This window comes from Lipophrys pholis (genome assembly GCF_963383615.2).
Source record: "Lipophrys pholis genome assembly, chromosome: 9".
NCBI lineage: Eukaryota > Metazoa > Chordata > Actinopteri > Blenniiformes > Blenniidae > Lipophrys > Lipophrys pholis.
The window spans coordinates 21923521-21945745 of record NC_137639.1 but is presented as its reverse complement, the minus strand read 5'-3'; the positions used below and the strand labels follow the sequence as shown (position 1 = coordinate 21945745).

Here is a 22225-nt window from a genome sequence, read left to right as displayed (position 1 = left end):
GAGGGCAGCAGAGCGGATGCCACGAACAGGCCTGAAAAGCTTCCTGCTCCTTGTGGCTCCAGCCAGCCGGCGTGTGCGCAGGGCTGCACACACACACGCACACACACACACACACACATGCACACACACGCACACACACACACACACACACATAAAATCACACGCCAGAGCGAGGTGGAGGTCGGCCGCAGCTTCCCCATCGTTGACACTTCACCGTGACCCGGCTTTATTTTTAGCTCGAGCGTGTCGCTTTTAAAAGCAACATGATTCTCTGTGGCTGTCGAGAGCGTTGTAATTACGTTAGGCCACTTTTCCTAAAATGAATCACACATCTGCCATTTGTGATATGAGGGGTTTGGAGGCCCGAGGCGAGTCGAGGCTCTGCATGCTTGGAGTCAGCGTGCGTCGTGGCAGATTGCGTCACGGATAATACGTCTGGGAGGAAGGGCGATGAGCGGGAGCCAAAATCTAAGTGAAAGACGAACGCATGGTATTAACTGCTGTGACACTGGAATGTAATCGTGAGTTTTTAGTTTCACATTAAAGCTGTTTCTTGGCCGTTTGTTCGTTGGCACCGACCGAACTGACAGAAAGAGTTTGATTATCGAAGGCTTCCCCACTGAGGAATGACAGAGAGATTACAGTAAACTGATCTCTTCTCAGACTTACATTCCTCCTTCTTACCGTCTGATGACGATGGAGATGTTGATAAAAAAAAATTTAAAAAATGTTTGCAGCAGGTTTTGTTTTTGATGGAGAACTCAGGGTCATTCAGGATATATTTTGATGTTTTGGATCATTTTTTTCCATGCACAAAATGCTTGGTGTGTGAGGCATCACTTTCAGGGCATCGTTGTCATGAGAAAAAGTCTGAAATGCTTGGAAACATTCTTGGTCACATTCCATTAAGTAAACGTGTCTGGAAATACAAAACATACTTAACCCTCAAAACTAATGTAACATGGCATATAAATGTTTGTTTTTAAGTATTTCTTTGTTGTTTTAAATCACTTTCACTGTTATAGGCTGTTTTTGCAGTTTTCGCTGTTTTCAGTTGGTTTAGCAGTTTGCAGTGTTTTAGCTGTTGTAACACTTTAAGGTGCTTTATCATTTTTAGCTCGTTTAACAGCTTTAAGTAGTTGCTATGTTGGTGTTAGTCATTTAGAAGTTTTTCCCATTCAGACTGATTGAGCCATTTTTACCACTTTCACTCGTTTAGGTATTTTAGCTGACACAAATAGCCACGTGAGCCTTTTTTAGGTGTTTGATGCTTTAAACGTTACCTCGTGTGGCTTATCTCACTCAGTCTCTCCACATATCAAGTATAAAGGTAGGCCTGCATTTCTGCAGCAATCACATGTAAGTCTGTACACGTTGGATCAAACCCTGAGATTTGTCTTTACCTGCTTTCTTCTGTGCATCTAAGAGGCCCTTTTGCAAACTTAACATTCATCACCTGCAGTGAAAGTTTGAGCGGAGTGGAATCTGATGCACATTGTCGCTGACATTTTTTTTTTTTTCTTTGAAGTGTCGCCTTTGTGTCCTCAAGCTGCAAAATATGTGCTGTAGTTGAAAATGAAAATAGAAATGTTGATCTTTTTAATTTATTTTTTTTAAATGAAAAAACAAAACACTGCACTATCGGGGGCCTGATGAGCCGCATGTGGCTCCAAAGCAGCAGGTTAGACAAACTTCTGCATGATTGCTTCAGATTTGGCAGTTCCCTGCCAGTCTCAGAATGAAACACTTTTTTTTTGTTTTTTAATTAGTTTCGCTTTGACTTATTTAATCAAATGCCTTCACCAATGGAGAGACAGAACATTGATGTGTAGAAATACCCTGACAGGTTAAATTAATACTTTGACACTTCAGGGAAAAGCTCTTCTTCACGTACTTGTGTTTTAGATTGAAGAGTTAACACCAGCCATGAAATACAAAGCCTTTTTTTTTTTAACTTCAAATTAAATTAAAATGTTTCCCATTATGTAAATCCAATGAAAATGTTTCAGTCTTTCCAGGTTTTTAGCCCTTTAACATGCATTTCAACAATTTTGTCGATCAATGTTTTGGGTTTTATACTAAAGAAATTCCTTTGTTTAAATTAAAGGTCAAGTTCAAATTCTGAAGTAAATAATTTAAAGTTTATTTTGAAGAGTCAGGCTTTCGTTTAAATAGTTGGCTCAGGATTTATCGCTTTCAATACAACAAGACTCTTTAAACAGTCTTATTGTATTGAAAGAGATAACGTCAAGTACGAAGAGTTTGTTTTAAAAGGTCTAGGTGTTGTTTGTTGTGTCCAAGTGTTTTAAACTGTCCCAAGTCTAGAAATAAGAGTCTGAATTAATGTCCACATGTAAAACAACCATTCCTGGTCAGGTCTAAAAAAAAAAAAAACCCAAAAAACAAAGATCCAGGAGTAATTCAAAGATTTAGATCCTGGAAGAAAGAATCTGGGTGTTTAAAGAGTGAAAATTTTACTTTCAAGAATCCAGGAGTGGATCAAAGTTTAATTGAAAGGATTTGGGTGTCCTTCCATTAGTTTTAAAGAGTACTGTTCAGGTCTAAAAAAAAACCAAATCCAAATAAGAGTTTCAATACTACAAGTCACGTTAAGGGTGGGTCTATTTTAAATTGTCTATAGGTCACATGTCAAGTGTCCAGGTGTCTAGTTTATCACTGCCTGGGTTCAGTTTAAAGAGTTCAGCTCTGGGGTGAGAAAACAACTTTTTCTTCAGCTAAACTAAACTTTACATGACAGATCCAGTTTGCTCAGTGTCCAGAAAAAAAAGTCCTTTATCTATTTTCACATGTAAAAGTTGACGTTTGAATAATCCAGGGATTCTTTTTGTGGCCTTTTCTGTGACTTTAAAAATCTAAAATTTTCAAGAAAGACTGAAGAATCTTCATCCCAGCATGGCTGAACAACAAGAAAGTGAAGAGGCGTAGTTTCCGAAACGGAAAACTATGCCTTCGAGATGTGATTATACACAGACCCATTCCCTCAGCGGTGACCTGACTCGTCTGGCTTTGGTGAAAGACCTGTAATCAAATCAGAGGATGTGTGATTGTGAGACATCCTACCTGTGCCTGTTGCTGCCTGTTCAGACACTCTCTGCACAGGTATCACTCTGTCATCTCACCTGGCTCCAGCGCTGTTTGTTGCAGCTGCACCCCCATTCAGCTTGAATGTCTGAGATTTTTGATAACACCCTTTGACATGTGCATACTTATTTCTGGAATCGCGTAAATCCCCCTGCTTCCTCACCCCTTCTCCCTCCTCCTCCCTCTCCGCCTTGGCGTATCGCTCTCTCTCTCAGTGGTTGTTGGTAATGATGGTTTGGAGAAGGCCTTGTCCTTGACTGACTGACTGTCTGTGGGTGGATGCATCTGGAGCCAATAAAGGGAGGGTGGAGATGGGCGAGCGAGTGGACAAAAGGCAAAACACAAGCTGACCGTTGCTCCACAAACTTGCAGTGCTGGAGGAAACATTTATTTTCGATGCAGTGTGTGTGTTCCTGTAACTTGCTGCTACCTGTGAGTTCCATGACACTGTGTGTGTGTGCTCTGCTGCATTCACACTGACGTGAAGGCACATTGCACACCCACACCTCTCCAGCCTGCGTTAATATTAACACCAAATTTTCACACTGGTGGCTCCGCCGCCTGGAAAATGTGCAGCGCAGTGGCATACATCTGCCGTCAAAGAGGCGTGACATGAACGACATCGCTACACTTAGCGCTGGAGAGTGTTTGAGCACGCATGGCCACACAGCGAGGAACAGTGTCGGCGTGAGGGAAATGGTTTGGAGAGTGCGCAGAGAGGGTCACTCAGCTGAAGTGAACACTCCAGCGGCAGAGGGGACAGTCATGAACTAATGCAGGTCACCTCCGCAACAAGGGAAAAGAGCATTCACACCCACACCACGGACAGAGGGGGGGGGGGGGGGGGGGGGGGGGGGAGGCACATTTATATGCACAAACACAATCCTATCATCCTCTCCTTTCATAATCACGCCTGTTCGTCTCTATTGTGTCCATTTTTTTCTCTCTCCTTTGCTTTGAGCATCAAAGCGCTTTTCCAAACAAACAGCAGATCTGGCATCAATAATGGAGCAGAGCGTAGCTCCTTATTCAACGTACAGGAGGGCCCACCCTGCTGTCACTTTTTAGATGAATAATACACACATGCAGCGAGGAGGAGGAGGACGAGAGGGACAGGGGACAGGATGGAGGTAGAGAAGGTATTGAGCAGAGTGAGTAGAAGATGAGAGTGGAAGCAGAAAGACATGAGAGGCCGGCGTGCATTAACGCAGCACTCAGGTTCAGATTGCAGACTCAGCACTTCTCCAAACTGTCAGGGACAAACTTTGAGTGTCTCGGCCTTCGCATGGTCCAATAACAGTGTCTGTGTGCGTGAAGTGGCTGTCCGAGAGTTAAATAAAGCAGCTTTTACTGCCGAGTGGACCTGCCAGTAAATGTCCCTCTCTTTTGTTGCCGCTCGTCTCGCGGCGGTGCCTCGGGTCGAGCTAATCCATGAAAGGTGTGCGTAACACACCACTCAACGCTGATCTCAGGATGTCGCGGTGAATTATTCAACATGCTAATGTCACGCAATGAGACATGCATGAAGGTGCTTGAACACCCCTTCATGTAATCCGCATGTAGAGGTTTGTCCCGGAAACAGCGGTGGTGGTGGTGGTGTTGGGGGGGGGCGGGTCTCGGTAAGCCAAGGCCCCCATGACAAGAAACTAAATCGCAGAGGCATAAATATTAACGTCAAAATAGCTTTGCTCGAAATTATTAATGCATGACTGTGCCCTGAAGCAGAGGGCTAATTGAATTTGGAATGACACATTTGCAGCATTTGTGCGTGTGTGTTTCTTATCTGATGTAAATATGATGCTGCTTAATGAGGTCGCCATACACGGGGCCACGTGCAATCCATGCAGAGCATTTCTATGCTTGATCATAATTTATTATTTTGACAAATGAGATATTGGTGTTGACAAAACACAGAAGCAGAACCTGCTCATCGACGCAGAGTGTGCCCGTCGTTATGCACAGTTCCATGTGGCCCGGTTCACTCGAGTTCTTCAAACTTCAAGCAGAAAAGGTGTGTCACTGGTGGAAATCCGTATTCATCTGAAGGGCTTTGCTCATCCTGGTTTGGTGGATTTCGTCTTTTCCCAGGCAGCTGATTTCATCTTTATTGCTCCTGCAAGTCCAGTCGCCAAGCTGTCCAGACATACGCTGCACTAAAAACTATCTATCCCGATGCCCCTGGCTCCATTTAAACCTTCGCTGTCATGGTCCATTTGTATTTGTTCCTCTTTTTTCATTTCTTTTTCATACAATTCCTATCACACCACATTCTGGAGGACTTCCATGGAAAATGTGTGAATTTAGTAGGAGTGACGTTGAGACAACCTAGTGGGTTGAAAGCAGAGAGGCAGGCTGGTTTGAACAGAGGATGAAAAGAGAGAACACAGAGAACAGATTTGTGGGGGTCTCCATCTGTGAGTATAATCCAAAAAAATCTGTCAGAGAACAGAGAGGAGGGAGTGATTGATGTCATACGCCGTGAATAATATCATCTTCTGATTATTTGTTTGATTTATTAAGACAAGCAGCTCAGTTCTGTTTTTTAAAGAGACAAAACATGAACATGTAAATGCACCCACCTCGGTGGGTCACCGGTGATTTGTGGGCGGAGGCTACTATTTTTTTTAAAACCATGCATACACACCGATTATGTAGATAACGTCTTTGTCTGAATGTCAGAGTGAGAAAAGAGCCTCTATCCTCCGCCGAACGACTGCGTGGCATGCAAAGGGAAACAAAAGCATAAAAATTGTATGACGACTGTGATGAGCATCATTTATTTGTAAACAGATTCAGAAGACTGCGGGCTTCGGGAGCTCGCGTGTGTGTTTAGGGCCCTTTCACGTGATTAACGTGGCGCTTGATGAAATCAGGCACGGCGAGTTTTTCTCCATTACCTCCATCTGTGCAAGCATCCAAACCTGAAGTCTGATGTTCCTGCCACCTCTGTGCTCACGACAAACTTTGGCCCGCGTTCAGTCGGCTCTTCACCAGAGCCGAGCGACGACTGTGCCAGACTGAAGGAGCGGCAGCCACCACAGTTTTGGAATACTAATGGAAAACTCAAGGGCTCCGGTTTTGTGTGGGAAGCTGCCATGTGTCAGCACGCAGCACTCACCATTAGAGTCACTGTGTGTGTGTGTGTGTGTGTGTGTGTGTGTGTGTGTGTGTGTGTGTGTGTGTGTGTGTGTGTGTGTGTGTGTGTGTGTGTGTGTGTGTGTGTGTGTGTGTGTGTGTGTGTGTGTGTGTGTGTGTAATTTCTTTGCCAGCTTGCTTTTGAAAGCACTTAAACCTAAAAGCAAATTATGGGAAAATACACTCAAACAAGTCATATGCTATTCTGGTGCTTTCAGTCCGAATCAGAGGAAATGAGGAAAAGTGTGCAACAAAAGAGCAAAACTGAACATGAAGACTCCCTTTAGACCGAACTACGAGAAGCTAAGTCCGCACCAAATGTGACAGTAGCTGTTATGTCCTTTTAAAGTTGGGAAATTTTGACCTTTAATCACGGTGCCCCATCAGGTCGATCAGTTGAATTATTTTAAACGGCAGATCATTGTGCCATCAAGCATCCGTACTCAGAATCACTTGTGAGTTATAAGACAGATTCACACAGCTGGAATCTGCCCTGATTTTTAGGGCATTAGGAAGGAAAAAACATCAAAGCCTGACTTTGCTGACGTTAGACAGCTTCTAAATACTTGTGGTATTTAACAAAAGAAAGAAAAGTCTGATTGATTGTAAAAGCTCCCTTCACAAACTCCATCTTAACTTCAGCCTCACTGGAGCGGCTCCATGTTTTAAATCCTGACGGCTTCGCAGAATCGCACAGTCTGTGGTTTTCAGTCCTTGAGAGAATATCTCATGATTACAAATTCTGTTTCACAGTCACTTTGCGATTTTTTTTTAGCGCTCGCTCAGCCTCCTGGTTAACTCTTGAGCAGCGATTGATCGAATCGAACTGAACGAGTCACATCTTGTCTGTCTGTTTTCTCACACGGCGTCTCTTGTCTGTGCTTTCTCATCCACAGTGATGCTACTGGACACAACGGAGTCTACCTCAGAGCTGGGCTGGACCACCTATCCAGACACCGGGGTGAGCGAGAAGCTGACTTGTCAATGTGCTTTCCAGCTGCCGGAGCATTCAAGAAGCAAATGTGTTGTGAGGCCGTTCAAATCTCCTGCACACATGTGTGACACATGGTCGTGTTTTAAGAGCAGGGTTATAATCACATTGTTCATTGAACTTTGCGGTGGGACTCTAATGAGGGATTAAACACTCTGGTATGTAATGGGAAACTCCTTGTTTCTATACACGGAGTCCCGACAGAGAGCTGAAGTTAAGTTGAAGGTAAATTTGGTCATAATTAATATACTGTTTACTCACCGGATGAATCATTTTGGTCCAGACAAAGGTCAGATTCTAATGAAAAACTCAAACATTCACATCACAGAGAGGGGAAAAAAAAACCCAGCAGTGTCCCATTTAAAGAGTTCATTAATTTTTCACTTGGAATGACACGTGATTCATTATCAAAATAGATGCCTGCGACCGAGGCTACATGGACGTTAGATGAAGTTTTAGAGTGACTTCAGGAGTTATTATGTGTATGCGTTAGTTTAGTTGTGGTTAACAGATTAACAGTCCTCACCAATTATTAATAAGTAACAGACCTGTATAGATGACACCGTTGCAATTTAGTCTTGAATTTAAAAAAAAAAAGAAGAAAAAAAAATCACATACCATTGCCTTGACATTTACATTTTGTGTACATTTGAGGGGTGTTTGCCGACGACCGGCTGTCCAGACCATTCACGTCTGTTCAAAGCAGAGCCAGTACTCTAATGCATTTCTCACCATGTTTACACTTTCACACATGGATATTATGCATGATTCCTGTAGTATAATTTTGCAAGATGACGCTTTTTTTTTCAAGGTTACAATGATTACTGTCACACTGTGATTGAAATACACAACAAACTTCCTCAACAGTTCTGCCGTTTTCACTATGCAACTTTTCAATGTTGCCGCAGTGTGTGTCGACGCGTAGAAACATCAGATTACCACTTACAGACATGGCACACGGTAATAAATGTTTAATGTTTGGTGATGGTTTAACTCTGGATTATTATCTTACTCAGTCACTGATATCTGACACTGATGGATGGTGCTTCAGGCGACGTGGCACACAATCCTCAGGATGAGCGAAGCCCCACCTCGCCTTCAGCGCAACCTTCAGGGTGTAAAATGCCCCTCAATTTTTTTTTTCCTTTTGCTCTCCACTGTGTGTCTTCATCCATGATGAAATTGCTCAGACTGAGCCATAGATTTCCCACCATTGAGCTGCTTTTTATTTAAGGTTGTCGAATTGCCTTGAGCTGTGTAAATATGTGTGTGTGTGTGTGTGTGTGTGTGTGTGTGTGTGTGTGTGTGTGTGTGTATGTGTGTGTGTGTGTGTGTGTGTGTGTGTGTGTGTGTGTGTGTGTGTGTGTGTGTGTGTGTGTGTGTGTGTGTGTGTGTGTGTGTGGCTGGTGCTGGTGTGGTGTGGTGTGGTGGTACGGGGGGTTACCGATTGTTCTATGTGTGTACTTGCGTGACTGTGCTAGGGTCAACTGCCGGGTCAGTTAAAATCAGTCATCTGTGAGTGATTATGGCTCAGTTCTAATATGGCTCATAATTACGCCCATACATCGTCTTCATTGTCATCAGATAATCACTCAAACTACATGTGAGGAGCAGTGGGTCACTATGTCTACATGCACTTGTTACTGTGCGGGAAACCTTTAGTTAGCTTCCCGACACAGATTAATACTATTCTCAGAATTTATTTAAGCATGTTTGGGCGTTTGATCTATAAATCTTTTTCAGCATCACACAGTGTATTTATCCAAAATGTATAGCTGAAAGCTGCATATATTAGTGCTCCTTTGCTACGTGCTAAGTGAGAGATGGTGCCACTTGCAGCTCCAAGCAGAACTCCCAACCAACATCTGGTAGGCATACACTCTCACACCAAGGCTTTTATCTCACCTTACAGCACACTTTAGCTTTATGCTCTGTCATTATCACCCCAGTCTAGCCTCCAGTGTCGGCCCATAATTCAACGTGATGTTTGATTAATTAGGGCCTCATCTGTTTAAGGAGCTTGTGAACCATGATGGCAGCTGCTAATAGGAGCCGTCCATTAGTGCACTAGTGTGTGTGTTTGTGTGTGTGTGCGCGTGCATGTGTGCAAACGTGTGTTCTTGTTTAAGTCCCTTTGTGGGGTCCCAAACTATGAGAAGCACTATTCATGTGGGGTACAATCTAAGTTGCTTCTAAAGTTTCATGCATTTCTAAGACTTAAGATGTGGTTTTTATGACTAATGTTATTACAGTCTGAGGTTACGGTCCAACACTTGGCTGTAAGATTACGCTGATGGGTTAAGACATGCATTATGTCAACGACTCGGACTGAGAAGTGAGCAGTGTGTGTGTGCATGCATGCGTGTGTGTGTGTGTGTGTGTGTGTGTGTGTGTGTGTGTGTGTGTGTGTGTGTGTGTGTGTGTGTGTGTGTGTGTGTGTGTGTGTGTGTGTGTGTGCGTGCGTGTGCATGCGCGTGCGTGCGTGAGTGCGTGTGCGCGTGTGCATGTGCATGTGTGTGTTTTCTTGTTTACCTCCCCTCCTGAGGCCCCAAACCTCAAGGCACATCACTGTTGCGGGGTCTGACCAACCAACCAGGACCACTCAACATTTGTAGACATTTTTAAGGGTAATGATGTGACTTTAGGGCTACAATCTGAGATCTTGGTCAGTTTTGACTAATGGTTAATCCCTGTTGTAAGACGCTCTGTTGGGACGACCAGGTTGAGGAGCGAGGGCATGCATTGTGTCAATGAATCGCTCCTCCATGTAAGGCCGTAGTGTGTGTGTGTGTGTGTGTGTGTGTGTGTGTGTGTGTGTGTGTGTGTGATGTGAGGGTTTTTTTCCCTCTCCTTTATAGTCCCTGGATGAGAAGTGCTTCTGAGATGGAGATATGGTTATTTGACCCGGGGCACCAAGCTGAGAGAAGTAGAAAGACAGACCAAGAGAGGGGGAGAGAACAAGGGTTGTGTGTGTTGGTGTGGACGTGTCTTTCTGCATGTGTGTGTGTGTGTGTTCATTTATTTAACTCTTTCCTCACTTCTCTCTTCACATCCCGTCGTTTCTTTACGCTCGAGGCTCTGTGCATATTCTTCCCAGTGGTCTCTCCTCTTGCTTCATCTTGCTTTCTTACTGACTCCTTTCTTTTAATGTACTGACAAGCATCTTTGTCTCTGCTTCTATTTCTCCCTCTTTTAATCATTTCTCCATTTGCCCTTCGCAGTCCCTCAGCCGCTAGATGCCTGCCTCATATTCTTCCTTTTATCCCCCTGCTCAATCTCCAATCTGCCCTTTATTTCCTTTCAGTGTCAAACCATTTTTTACTCCACCATTTTGCAGGATTTCTTTCGTCCCTTTATTTTCACTCCCTGCTCTTCCGTTGTGTGTTTGCTTTGTGTGCGTACATACTGTATGTCTCGGGGTGGATGTGCGTGCCTTTTCCCGCTTCTGCGTGTTTGCTTCCACGGTTGTGTCCGAGTTCCTTGCTCCTCCCTGCCCTCTGTCAGTGGAGAGAGAGTGAGAGGGAGCGTGGCTCTCTGGCATTTCGGTTTAAATTAAATCATGAAGATGAGTTGTCCCGATTTTTTTTCTTCTCTCGCCAACGCTTCATACACCCCTCCTCACCAATCTGGGCTCTTTTTTTAATTTATTTTTTACACAGGGGAGGGAGAAAACGAAACAAGAAAAAATTGAGAGGGGGAAGAGAGGGGGGAGGGGGGTGATGGCGATTTGGTCTGGGGGATCAGAAAACAAATGTAAGCCATGTTTTCTCACAGAAGTAAAAATGCAAGCTGCACGCAATGCCACACAAACAAATACCAGTGGCAACTCTGTCCACCTGATAGTTCACATGGTCGGCTAAATATTTTCCGCAGCCACCGCACGTTGTCACACAAAAATGCACACACACACATCCTCTGTTTACTATTTCACCACTTTTCTTTCTCCATCACATCCCTCCTCCCCACCATGTGCTCTCTGTTGTCCCTTCTTCCTGATTCCCTTCATTCCCTTGTCTAACTGACGGAGTGGATCCCAGACAGAGAGAAAGAAAACTGTCTCTTCCATCCATTAGACTGACAGTGCCGCTATCTGCTCACTGATCTTATCATTATTCCAATTGGGCAAAATATGAAAGCATTCTCTCATGTGTGATCCGTTCACAGAGGCTGTCAGAACCACACTGGGAGAGAGACGTAAGCATGCAGAGATACACTAACGTGCACAAACACTGAATCACACACGCTTAATGCACCCTGATAGGGTGTCAAGACCTTTTGTACTCTTGCCATTGTACTAAGAAGAATAATGATGATGAGGCCTAATACATAATTCCTCTGTGTTACAACAGAAAAGGCCTTGCTTGTCACTCAGGGCTACACAGGCTTAAAGCAGAGCCTTTTTATCCTCAGAGGCACTGCACTGTATAATTGGTGAAACTAAACCCTGGGCCACAATTTACATTTTGTCTCATCTGACAGGGTTTCTTCGAGAGCTGTGTCTTGCACTGCTCAGTTGTCTCCGTGTACAACTTGTGTCTCCCCCCCCCCCAAATCCATTTGTGCTCCTGAGAGTGTTCTGCTTTGCTAAAATACAACAAAATCTGCTAATTTTATTACACAACAGCTGCCATAAGTCAGAGGCACAAGCGTCTGCCACCTGTCATATGTGAACAATGGCACACATGCAAATGCCAAAGTGGTGCAAGACAAAAACCCAGCACATGTCACTGTAAAAACAGATCCATCTTCAAAATACCCTATTATACAACAGAAACACTTCAACTGAAAGTGCAAAATGCCAGCAGCCCATGTGAATTGAATTTCCTTCTTGCATGGCCTGTGCCCAGCCATGCAAACTGTTTGGAATTTATCTGCTGAGACTTTAAAATTTGTCTTTCAGGCTTCATTATAATGCAACAGACGTGAACAAGCAAAGCTTTTAGGAATAAAGTTAGAACATTCAACTTCTACATATGCTTCCAGATACAGTCTTTCCACTGATCTGTGCTCCCGTGTGTCCGCTGTTCCTACCCAGCATGATAACAACAGGTTGTTGAACAGACATTCTGATGTCGAAGTTTTGACATGAAGAATGTTCATTTTCTTGACCGTCACTTCAGTTTAGATAAAAATGCCGTATAATAGTTGTTGTTGTTCTTAAGATGCAGACAGGCTAATGTTTAGTACAGGACAGAGTCAGATTAGATTAATGTCAAATACTAAAAGCTAACAGTGTCTACTTGAGAAGAACAGAGACATCAGCTCGACTGCTGTTTTTGAATATTGGCAAAGTGATTCACTGGGACTCATTAGTTAACTAGCCTTTGGAAGAAAAAAAAGGAGAACTCACTATTAACAGTTGATATTATTTGGTATTATAAAGATGATCTTTAACAACAATATGAAATTTTAATTGCTGCTGAAGTATGATTCCCTCTGCTCTGACTCTGAACTGGATAAAGATTATAGAAGAGGGATGGATATCCCTTTAACTTCCCAAAGACTTTAGGTTCAACAAACTTGAGTGACAGCATTTTATAACTCATTGTCTTGATAAGCAGCAATATCATTTGATGAGTCTGTTTGGGTTCCTGTCCACAAGAATACTCATGCACTTGATTGTATTCATAGAAAGAAACTCCATCAATTCCAAAGAAAATTTGAAATTGATTTCTTGGTAATGACACTTCTGTCCACATCGTTTGAAATGTAATCTGTGTTGTGAAGCAAAAGCTCCAGTGGTGTAATCAACAGCTGTACCAGTTTTTCCAATATCATTGATTACTTAATTAAACAGTGGAAAGTCTATGGTGGAGTACTGGGACACAGAGATGACCTACATCTAAGAGGACATTAAGGCTGAGTACTATTGTGTGTTTAAGTCAGAGAAGCTGTTTAATTTTTGGCTGCACTACAAGAATATAAAACAAATCAGTAACACAGTCTTTATGCTCCATATTTACCCAGTGAAATGTGAACCACGTCTCCAGATGCAAGGAAGATTCATAACTGGTCACAAACTGTATATGCTCCAGGGTTTGAATTCTTATTTTGACGCTCCCTTCTCAAGAGGTTGTTTATCCTGAGCTATGTTTAGTTTAACACAAGCTCATAATATCCGTCTCTGTCTCTCTCAGTGGGATGAAGTCAGCGTCCTGGACGACCGAGGGAAGCTCATACGAACTTTTGAGGTCTGCAATGTCAACCAAAATCCCCGTCTGCAGGACAACTGGCTGGCTACGCCTTTCCTGTACCGGCACTCGGCTCCGCGAGTTTTTGTCACGCTGCGTTTCTCTGTGCGTGACTGCGCCAGCCTGCGCTCCCCCTCACCCACCTGCAGAGAGACGCTCACCCTGTACTACAAACAGGCCGACTCCCAGAAGGAGCTGGAGAGGACCTGGGTAGCTGAGGTGAGGAGAAACACCGTGTGCCGTGTTTACATGTCGATGTATTTATATTGCAACTATTATTCCATTATAACCATTAGGTAGGAATATGTGTAAAATTTGCTTAAGGAGAAGCCCATTTCCATGTTGTACCAACATTATGTTTCAACAGTAGTGACCAAACAGTGTGAAAAAGGTCTTTTGCCCTTTACATCGTTACCATCGGTTCTAATATCTCAGCAATAGGAAGCTGAAGGCTGCAAAAAATGTCATCCTCATTATCAGAGAGCCAAATTCTGACCAAGCACCTCGACTACAAAGACTTATGAGTCATTGCAGCTAATGTGATTGAAATGACTAGTTGTATGTAATTTTAATCAACAAGCACTATTTATTTTAACTAATTACAGTAATTTGTAGTATTTTCCATTAATAGCTGATTCAGATGTGGTAAGATACACCATCATGCAAACATCAACTATGAAAGCACAAATCATGAAGACAGAGGACAGATGTGGCCTTCAGGCCACCAGTTGCCCATTTCTGTCATACATGTTTGGTTCAGCAGATTCATTTATTTATTTTTTAAATCTGCGACCTCACATCAAGACATCACCAGATCTAACACAGCGGTCCAGCAGAACAAGCTCATCATGTAGATACCTCCAGGGCAATCTGACAGCTCAACGCTGGGGATGCACACATGATCTGAACTGACCTGAGAAGCAGAGGTTTGAATCCTGGCCAGCTGGACTTTAACCACATGTCAGTTTCATGCTTTTGCTTGTGTGCTGTCCATTGTCAACATGCATCATGCAATGAAGCCATACTTGCTCGTATGAATAAAAAAGAGATTTTTTTTTTGGTGACATTTTCTATCATCAGAAACATTCACTTTCACGTCCATCCATTTCTCATCTCCAAAGATTGTTTTGATGTGCATACCAGCATTCAAGTGATATTTACCACAACGATTATTCGCGCATTTAGAAAAAACAACAGTAGGATACATCAGTCACTTTTATTTATTAATTTTTTTAGACAACACAACAGTGCAGAGCAGCACTGTCAGTTATGAACTGTAATTTCATATCAATGTTTTAAAAAAACATGAATATGGCAGTAATAATACTTATTGTACCATTTTATAGAAATGTTCATCACCAAATAGATGTGATTAGTATTATTAAGATTATTTTTCTCAAAATGTAATGGCTTTAGCCGTGACAAGGAGAAATTCAATAGAACAGAATAGCATTCGTTTTTTTCAGAAACAATCACAGAACATTTCTTAGATTGATGAAAGAGGTTCTATTTTTCAGAGTCCTTTCAGAATCCTCTTGGATTAAACAAATAGATGAATTGGACAATTAAATATTTCTGCTACTAATCACTGATTAATGTTTAACTTCCCCTCCACAACTGAATTAAACCAGTATTATTTCCTCCCTTTGAGGCATAAGTACCTTCAGACAGAATCATTAAACTCTGGCTGCATTAGTGATTCATTGTTGTTCAAGTTAATATTACACCAAAACAGCAGAACCTCTCATCATCCCCTCACATAGAATAATTGTAATCACTCTGATTATTGAAGAAACATGGCTGAGTATTGAAAGTGTCCTCAGGTCACACTGGTGTGGCTGCTACAAGTGCAAAGAAATATGTCATTGTGAATTCGGTAATGTCATTTCAGTTCCAATAATTACATATTTAGGACATGAAATTTCCATTTTACGCACTGCAGACAATCCTGTGAACCTCCTGCTCTCACTTCAGACCAGGTTACCAGGAATCAGGACTTGAATACAGTAACTAGTTACTACTTGAGGATGATTTGCAGTGATTTCATTGAAAAAGTTGTGCTTTCATTTTTTTCCCTTAGAATTTTTTATGTCTTCAATGTGCATGCAGTAGTTTTGCTGTGTCACATTAGCTGAGCTGTCAGCAGTGTGTCAGCCAGGGTAATGAATGATTCACTCAATGAATTCAGATGAATTTACACCAGTTCGCTGCATGCACTCCCACAGAGGGAGACAATCTTCCACAGTCATGCAGAAATCTTCATAACACCTGTTAATGGAATAAACCAAGCAACCAACATCCAGACTGCGCTTATACAGGAAACCTGATATTTATTCAGGCCTAAAGGATTAACTGTTTTCATCTACAAAAGTGACGAATCTCATGGAAACATCAACTACTGTAACTTCTTTCATTGTAATCTGAAAATTTGCAAAGTAGTGGTGTTACAGTAATCTGTTGCTTTATATTGCTTTATTCCCAACTCTGGTTCAGACCTGTGCTCTCAAATATATTTTATTTATGCAAGCATTTAAAGTAATGTTAAACTTTTTCTGAAGAGTTTTAATCATCAGAGTGTGACTGTCGACGTGAGCAGTCCTCGTCATGGTGGGAGCATTTGTATAGATGAATGAGGAGTGAAATGCTTTTTTAAAAATGCAAATCAAGGCCTGATGAGGAATCCATGTCAGTCAGGAAGTAATACAACACTGACAGCCTTGGTGGGAACTTGAGCACAACCCCCACTGAGACCTGCACAGATCTCAGTCAACATTTACGCTGCTCACTAAACTTCCTGGTAATGTGCGTATGGCAGATACAAATACAGCTAAATCCCCAGCTCCCCCTTTCATCCCGTTAGTTCCTCTTATTCCTGTTTTTGTTTTATTTACTCTACTGCATATTACCGATCCTTCATCTGTCAGCCGCCTCATTTTCGTGTCCATAATTTTCTGCCTGTTTACTTTCCTTCCTGTCAACCACACTCACTCTGAGTTATTCTGTTTGGTCTTAACTACTCATTATCTTGTCTCTCTCTGTCTCCTGTGCACTTTGCACATTTCCGTCTTTTTAGCCTTCCAGTGGAGAGAAGGAGACCAGGGAGGGCTGGGTGAAGATCGACACTATCGCGGCCGATAAGAGCTTCTCCAAGGTGGAGCCCAGTTCGCCCCATCAGTATCAACCCAACAGATACAGCCGCATCAACATAAAGACACGCAGCTTTGCCCCTCTAACACGCAGCGGGTAATCGTCTATCTACTCCCTGCTGAATGTGCTCCTCCTCTCAGTTTTTCCCCACTGCGGCCTATTTTTGCTCGTGGGGAATTGCTGGGTTTTTATTCTGTATTCTGTAGACATGGCTATTTTGTAAATATACACACAGCTGAATGGAATAGAAAATCCTCACGTCTGATCCTGTTGCAGATTTGTCTTGGCCGTCGTTGACAGTGGAGCCTGCGTCTCCCTCATGGGTGTGTCCATCTTCTACCGACGCTGTCCAGCCACCAGCCTCTACTTAGCGTCCTACCCAGCCACTCCCTCGGGTGCAGAGCCAACTGCCTTGGTGCCTGTGAGCGGGACATGCGTCCTTCACAGCAAAACACAGGGAAGCTCGCCGCCTCGCATGCACTGCAACGCCGAGGGGGAGTGGATGGTGCCTGTCGGAGGGTGTGTCTGTGACGAAGGCTACGAGCAGAACCTCAATGGATCTGCCTGCTTGGGTGAGTTCAGTGAGAACTGACAGGGTTATCGATCACTCTCGTTTAAATAGAACCATGCATCCATCTTTTATGACAAGTTTATCTCGACTGGGGCTGCTGGAGGATGGAGCCGATCACGGCCTGGACGGGTCCCTCACAGCTCTAACACAAAGACTGAATCACAATTTAGTGTTGGATCGTGGAAGAAAGCCAGAATACCAACATAAAAACCCATGCAAGCACAGGAAGAACATGTAAACCAAGAAAGAAACCTTGCTCTGCGCACACAGCTCCATTGCTGCACAGAGGTCTGATAGAAACATTAAAGTGAATGGCTGCAACACAAAGAAGATTATGTTTTTCCTTTTTGGAGCGAGTCAGCTGTTTGTCCAGTACTGTAGAGCTGGCAGACACAAAGGGATCTGCCTCTGGAAAAGACTCAAAGAGAGAAAAAAAATGAAATCATGATAACAGCTGACAATCTGATGACAAATTAATGTTTTCGCTCTCATCAAACCAACATCACTTTAACAGATGGTCTCTTGATTCAGTGCTTTGCTGCGTTTTCCAGTGGTTAACCAAGTTATGTCTGATGTCTGTTACTTTGTTAAATTTGCACATTGAGCGATAATGTTTCTCAAAACTTTGTCTTCTAAGATGATGCCGCATTCAGTCAGATCTGGATTTACTTCACTCATATTTCAGTGAAGATTTTCCATCTTCCTCTGAGTTTTTGCTCCCATCTGGCTGCATTAATTTTGCTCTTGGCGTCCCATAGTTATTCGTTTCCATTTTGTATTATATTGGATCAAACGAATCCAATTTTATTTAGCTAACAATCATTTGTACTTGTGAACTGAGAATATTCAAAAATCTTTTGAGTCCAGCTCCGAGCTGCTTCATAGGCACAAAACATTGCCTCCCACAGCCTGGTAGGCCTTGTTCTCAGTCTCACGTCTCAAACTCTGTGCTCAACATTTGCCTTTTTTGTCAAAAATGTATCGTCTCCTGTTACCATTCATGAGACCAGAGCTATTGAACTTTGGCTCCCATTAGTTTGTAAGCTAACCTTGCAGCATCAAACTTTTTCTTTTTTTTTTCCAGATCCCCAAATAGATCAAAAAGTGTTTGTAAGTCAGTTCAGGTGAACTCAATTGAACAAAAAGACCCCCTATAGTCAGTGAAATTTCTGGGCCCAGCCTGACTTATCGTCAGTTCTCTTCCTGCTATTTCTAAAGATATGAAGTGTCTGGATCAATAATGAAAGGTGCTGCTGTCACTCTGATGTGCTGCTGTGTTTGATGTGCGGACCAGACGGAAACGAGGGCAGGCGGGTCAGGTCGACATGAGATGAGAAGGCAAGTTACAGTGTTGTATTCACGCTGTGGGTTTTCAGCAATGCAACGGGAGTCTGCAACCTGGACGACCAAAGGAGTCCATTTTGCCAGAAGTAAAGTTTGTGCAGAGGTGCAAAACATGTCAGAACAAGTATTATACAGTATAATTTAGATTTGAAAAAAAATCTGAACTGTAAAAGGAAATACCTTGGTTGCTATGTCAGTGCAAACAAAAACAAATTGTGTGAGAATAATTTTTTAACACTAAGAAATGATTTAAAATGTAGCCTCAATAAACACAGTGACCTTAAGCTGAATTTAATGGGTAGAATAAATATGATGAAAATTACTTCAGCTGTTTAGGCTCTTTGATCATATTGAGCCATTTTAGCCGTTTTACTTTTAGGCCTATATATACTAATCGTACATCTAAACAAGGATAGTTGGTAGTGAAAGCAAATGAGTCCGTTCACATTGAGAAAAACTTTCTATTTTCTTCCTAAACTTTTCTTTATTTGTATTCATGTCGAGCGTACGCCAGTGGTTTGGAAACTCAACACCTGAAATGAAGTCACATTGAACCGCAAGATGAAAGTCTCTTTTAAAGACTGTCTGCAGTGCAAAAGTAAGAACAAAATGTGAATCTGTGAAGCTGCGGGGAGCCGCCGCACAGAGGCTGGTGGGCTGCACACGGCTCCAGAGTCGCAGGTTGAAGGCCCGCGTGCTCGCTTAGGAGGAGAGGCATTAATAAAACACCACACATCTGACACCGCAAAATACTGCTGAAGTTGGCAGACGCCGAAACTGGTTGAAAAGTGTTCACACTTCTTAAAGTGGGTGTAAGTACGGGATAAAAAGAAGAAGGAAGACATTTGAGAGACTTCCAGACGGACAGGAAGGGCTATAGGGAGAGAGCAGGAGGAGGCAGAGAGGGAGTGAGCAATAGAGGGAGGGATGTGACACATTTAGGTCATGGCGATGTAATGGCCACTCGTCTGTGAACAAGTGACAGAAACCGCAGGGGGAGGGGGGGGGGGAGTGGAGGGAAAACAGGGAGAGATGGAGGGAGAGTGAAAGATAAGAAGATGCAAGTTAATGACTAAAAGAATTGAGCTGGCAAAAAAAAAAAAAGAGAGGAAAGAAATTTGAAGGCGTGAAGGGAGATGCATGGAGGCTTGCTTCAGTCCCTCCGAGTGAGTGTGTGAGGGTACTTTGCTGTGATGCTGAGATCCGATTGGTCCGCGCATGTCTGAGGGGCTCAAACTGCAGGAATTACAGTCAAAAAAATCTGCACTCTCACAGGAATTTCAATGAACGTAATTGCTCAAGTCTAAGTAACGGGAGCACAATTAATCCTCCAGCCCTGCCAAGTCAGCTGTGAAATGCGTTCAAGCACATTTGCTTTACATCTGCACTCGGCCGCCACTTGTGTTTGTCTGCATTTGATTGATATCTACTGACAAATAGTCCCTCGAAACTGCTCGGCCGCCGCAGCGCAGACCTCCACCAACTGTCTATGAATGCCTGGACACGATGCTGCCCACGCTGCTTTTTGTTCCAACTCTCGTGATTATGTTTTGTTGATCACTTCACTGACTAATGATGTAGATTGGCATCATTACATTGTTGTCTTCCCTGGCTCCCTGGGATTGCCGAGAAAGGAGGCAGATGGTTAACAAGCATTGCCGTCGCGGAGGCTTGTAAACAGCCGCAGAGCCTTGTTCCAATCATAAAGTGGAGCGCTGAACTTTGTCAACTGTAACAACTTTTCCTTCTTGCTTTAAACACCAAAGACATGTAATAAAAGCACAAAGTGAACAAATGATAATGCTGACAGCCTGGTCAGAAGAGCTAATTAAATGAGTGGTTTTTTTTTATGGCGCTAGTACATTGAACACAGTGAAATTCAGATAACCCGCATGTGTGTCATCAGATGAATTATCTCTCTCTTTGACAGACAAATTGCAATCATTGGCACTATTTCAGTGAATTGTTTGAGGTCACCTGCTGTTAAAGTGAATAAGTACAGTGTGTGCTGTTTCAATATTAATGTGAGAACACATTGCTTTGCACAGACTGAGCCCCTCAAGCAAGACATCATTTTAAGGAACAAACAGGGGACTCCTGGTCCCACGTCTCGGTCTCATGTGGAAATGAATATCAGCCCTAAATGATTGCTTACACACAGCACTAAAAGCTTTCTATTTTTAGACTTAAGGATTCTTGTATAATGCATTTCTTTATTTGCTAAAGTGAATTAATGTGGTAAAGACTTAAAAAGCCAAGACAGTAAAATAAGATTAAAAAAAATAAAGTGTAGGATTTAACTATGATGGTTTTTAATATTTAAAAAAAAAAAAGCTACACTGTAAAAGAAAAAAGACAAAAAAGGTCCTATATAAAATTTTCATATTAAAGAGTTCAGTTACTCGATATTTATTTTTCAGATATTGTTCAACGTTGTTATTTTGGAAATCCCAACTCAGAATGAAGTTTTGTGAATATTTTACTTTCATCAGTTAAAAACATCGTGAAGATGAAGTATTTCAGCTTTACCTCTGGCTTCTTAAAATATCTTACATTCCTCTTAAATTTACGAAGCTCCAATGTAGGTGTGAAGTTTAGGTTTTATGAGAATACACACTTTAATGGAAGCCACATTGTACACAGTCTCATTGTCACAAATATAAAGTGAAGGCTGAAAAAGCTCTCCAACAATAAACAATGTGAGTTTTTATTAATACAAACATGAATTCTTATCAGTTGGAACTGCTACTAGATTTTGTGGGGACGTGAGTGTTGCCAGTGGATTAACTCCCGACAACGGCATTAATCCTTGAACAGTTTTCACTTGTTCAGTAAAATAACTCGCACAACGATTAGTCATAAAATCTTGCACACGTATTCATGCTGACATTTTCCCTTTGTGCCACCATCAAGTTTCCTGTCTCCCGGAGGACATTTGCAGTGTTGCTCTCATGCTGCACACATGCAGTGACAGAAATAGTTGACAGGGGGGAAAATATATATATAAAATGAATCAGAGGTTGAAACTGTGGTTCTTTTCTCACCTGCATGTAGCTGGTCGAGTGTGAAGTTGGTGTGAATATCGGACTGTCAGTCTCAGAAAGGTGCACAGCAGCTTAACACACTGATGAAGATGACTGAAGAGGATGGGACGTTATCACCATGTTTTTCCCTTACATTTGTATGTCAGCTATATTTTTGTGAGAATATTAGCATTTACTGCAAAAGTCCTGCTGTGCCGAACGTTAACTGAGCTGCTGGAAATGAAGAAGTTAATTTAATCCTATCGGTGGAGTCAGGACTGTGTGTGGGAGTGGAAAACTTTAATTCATCATGTCTCTCGATACACAGCCCCACTACCATGAACTAGTAGAAGCAATCTACTGAAATCATTAAAGTAACAGGAATTTTCCACATAAATTCACATATCAGTCATAAAAACTGTTTTCAAAAAGGAAGTTATAGCATTTGTGACAATCTTCATTTATCATAGTGAACCTGACTCTCTTGAAATGACTGTACATCAGAAGAGAAAACCGTCACACCTTCCAGTTTTTCTGCCCGGTGCCTGATATTTAATCATTCTGGTTTTTCAGATGCATCCAAACAACACTTCGCCATTTGGACTGATGATAAACTGAAACATCAGACAGTTACAAAAACACAGCCGTTGTTTTGGCAGATTGACATTAAAAGATCATTCCTTAATTATTTGTAAAGCTGTTCATCAGACACGCGTCTTAA

The 22225-nt window shown here is 42.4% G+C and overlaps 1 protein-coding gene across 2 annotated transcripts in view; it reads left to right on the top strand.

The window, feature by feature from the left end:
* ephb6 (eph receptor B6) overlaps positions 1 to 22225 on the top strand; it is a 42645-nt gene that overhangs the window by 4130 nt on the left and 16290 nt on the right. For both annotated transcript variants that reach the window (XM_080471378.1, XM_080471377.1), the window contains exons 2-5: positions 7134 to 7198; positions 13366 to 13638; positions 16493 to 16662; positions 16843 to 17138. In XM_080471378.1, the coding sequence (XP_080327504.1) occupies positions 7134 to 7198; positions 13366 to 13638; positions 16493 to 16662; positions 16843 to 17138 (804 nt within the window). The remainder of the gene's footprint in view (positions 1 to 7133; positions 7199 to 13365; positions 13639 to 16492; positions 16663 to 16842; positions 17139 to 22225) is intronic.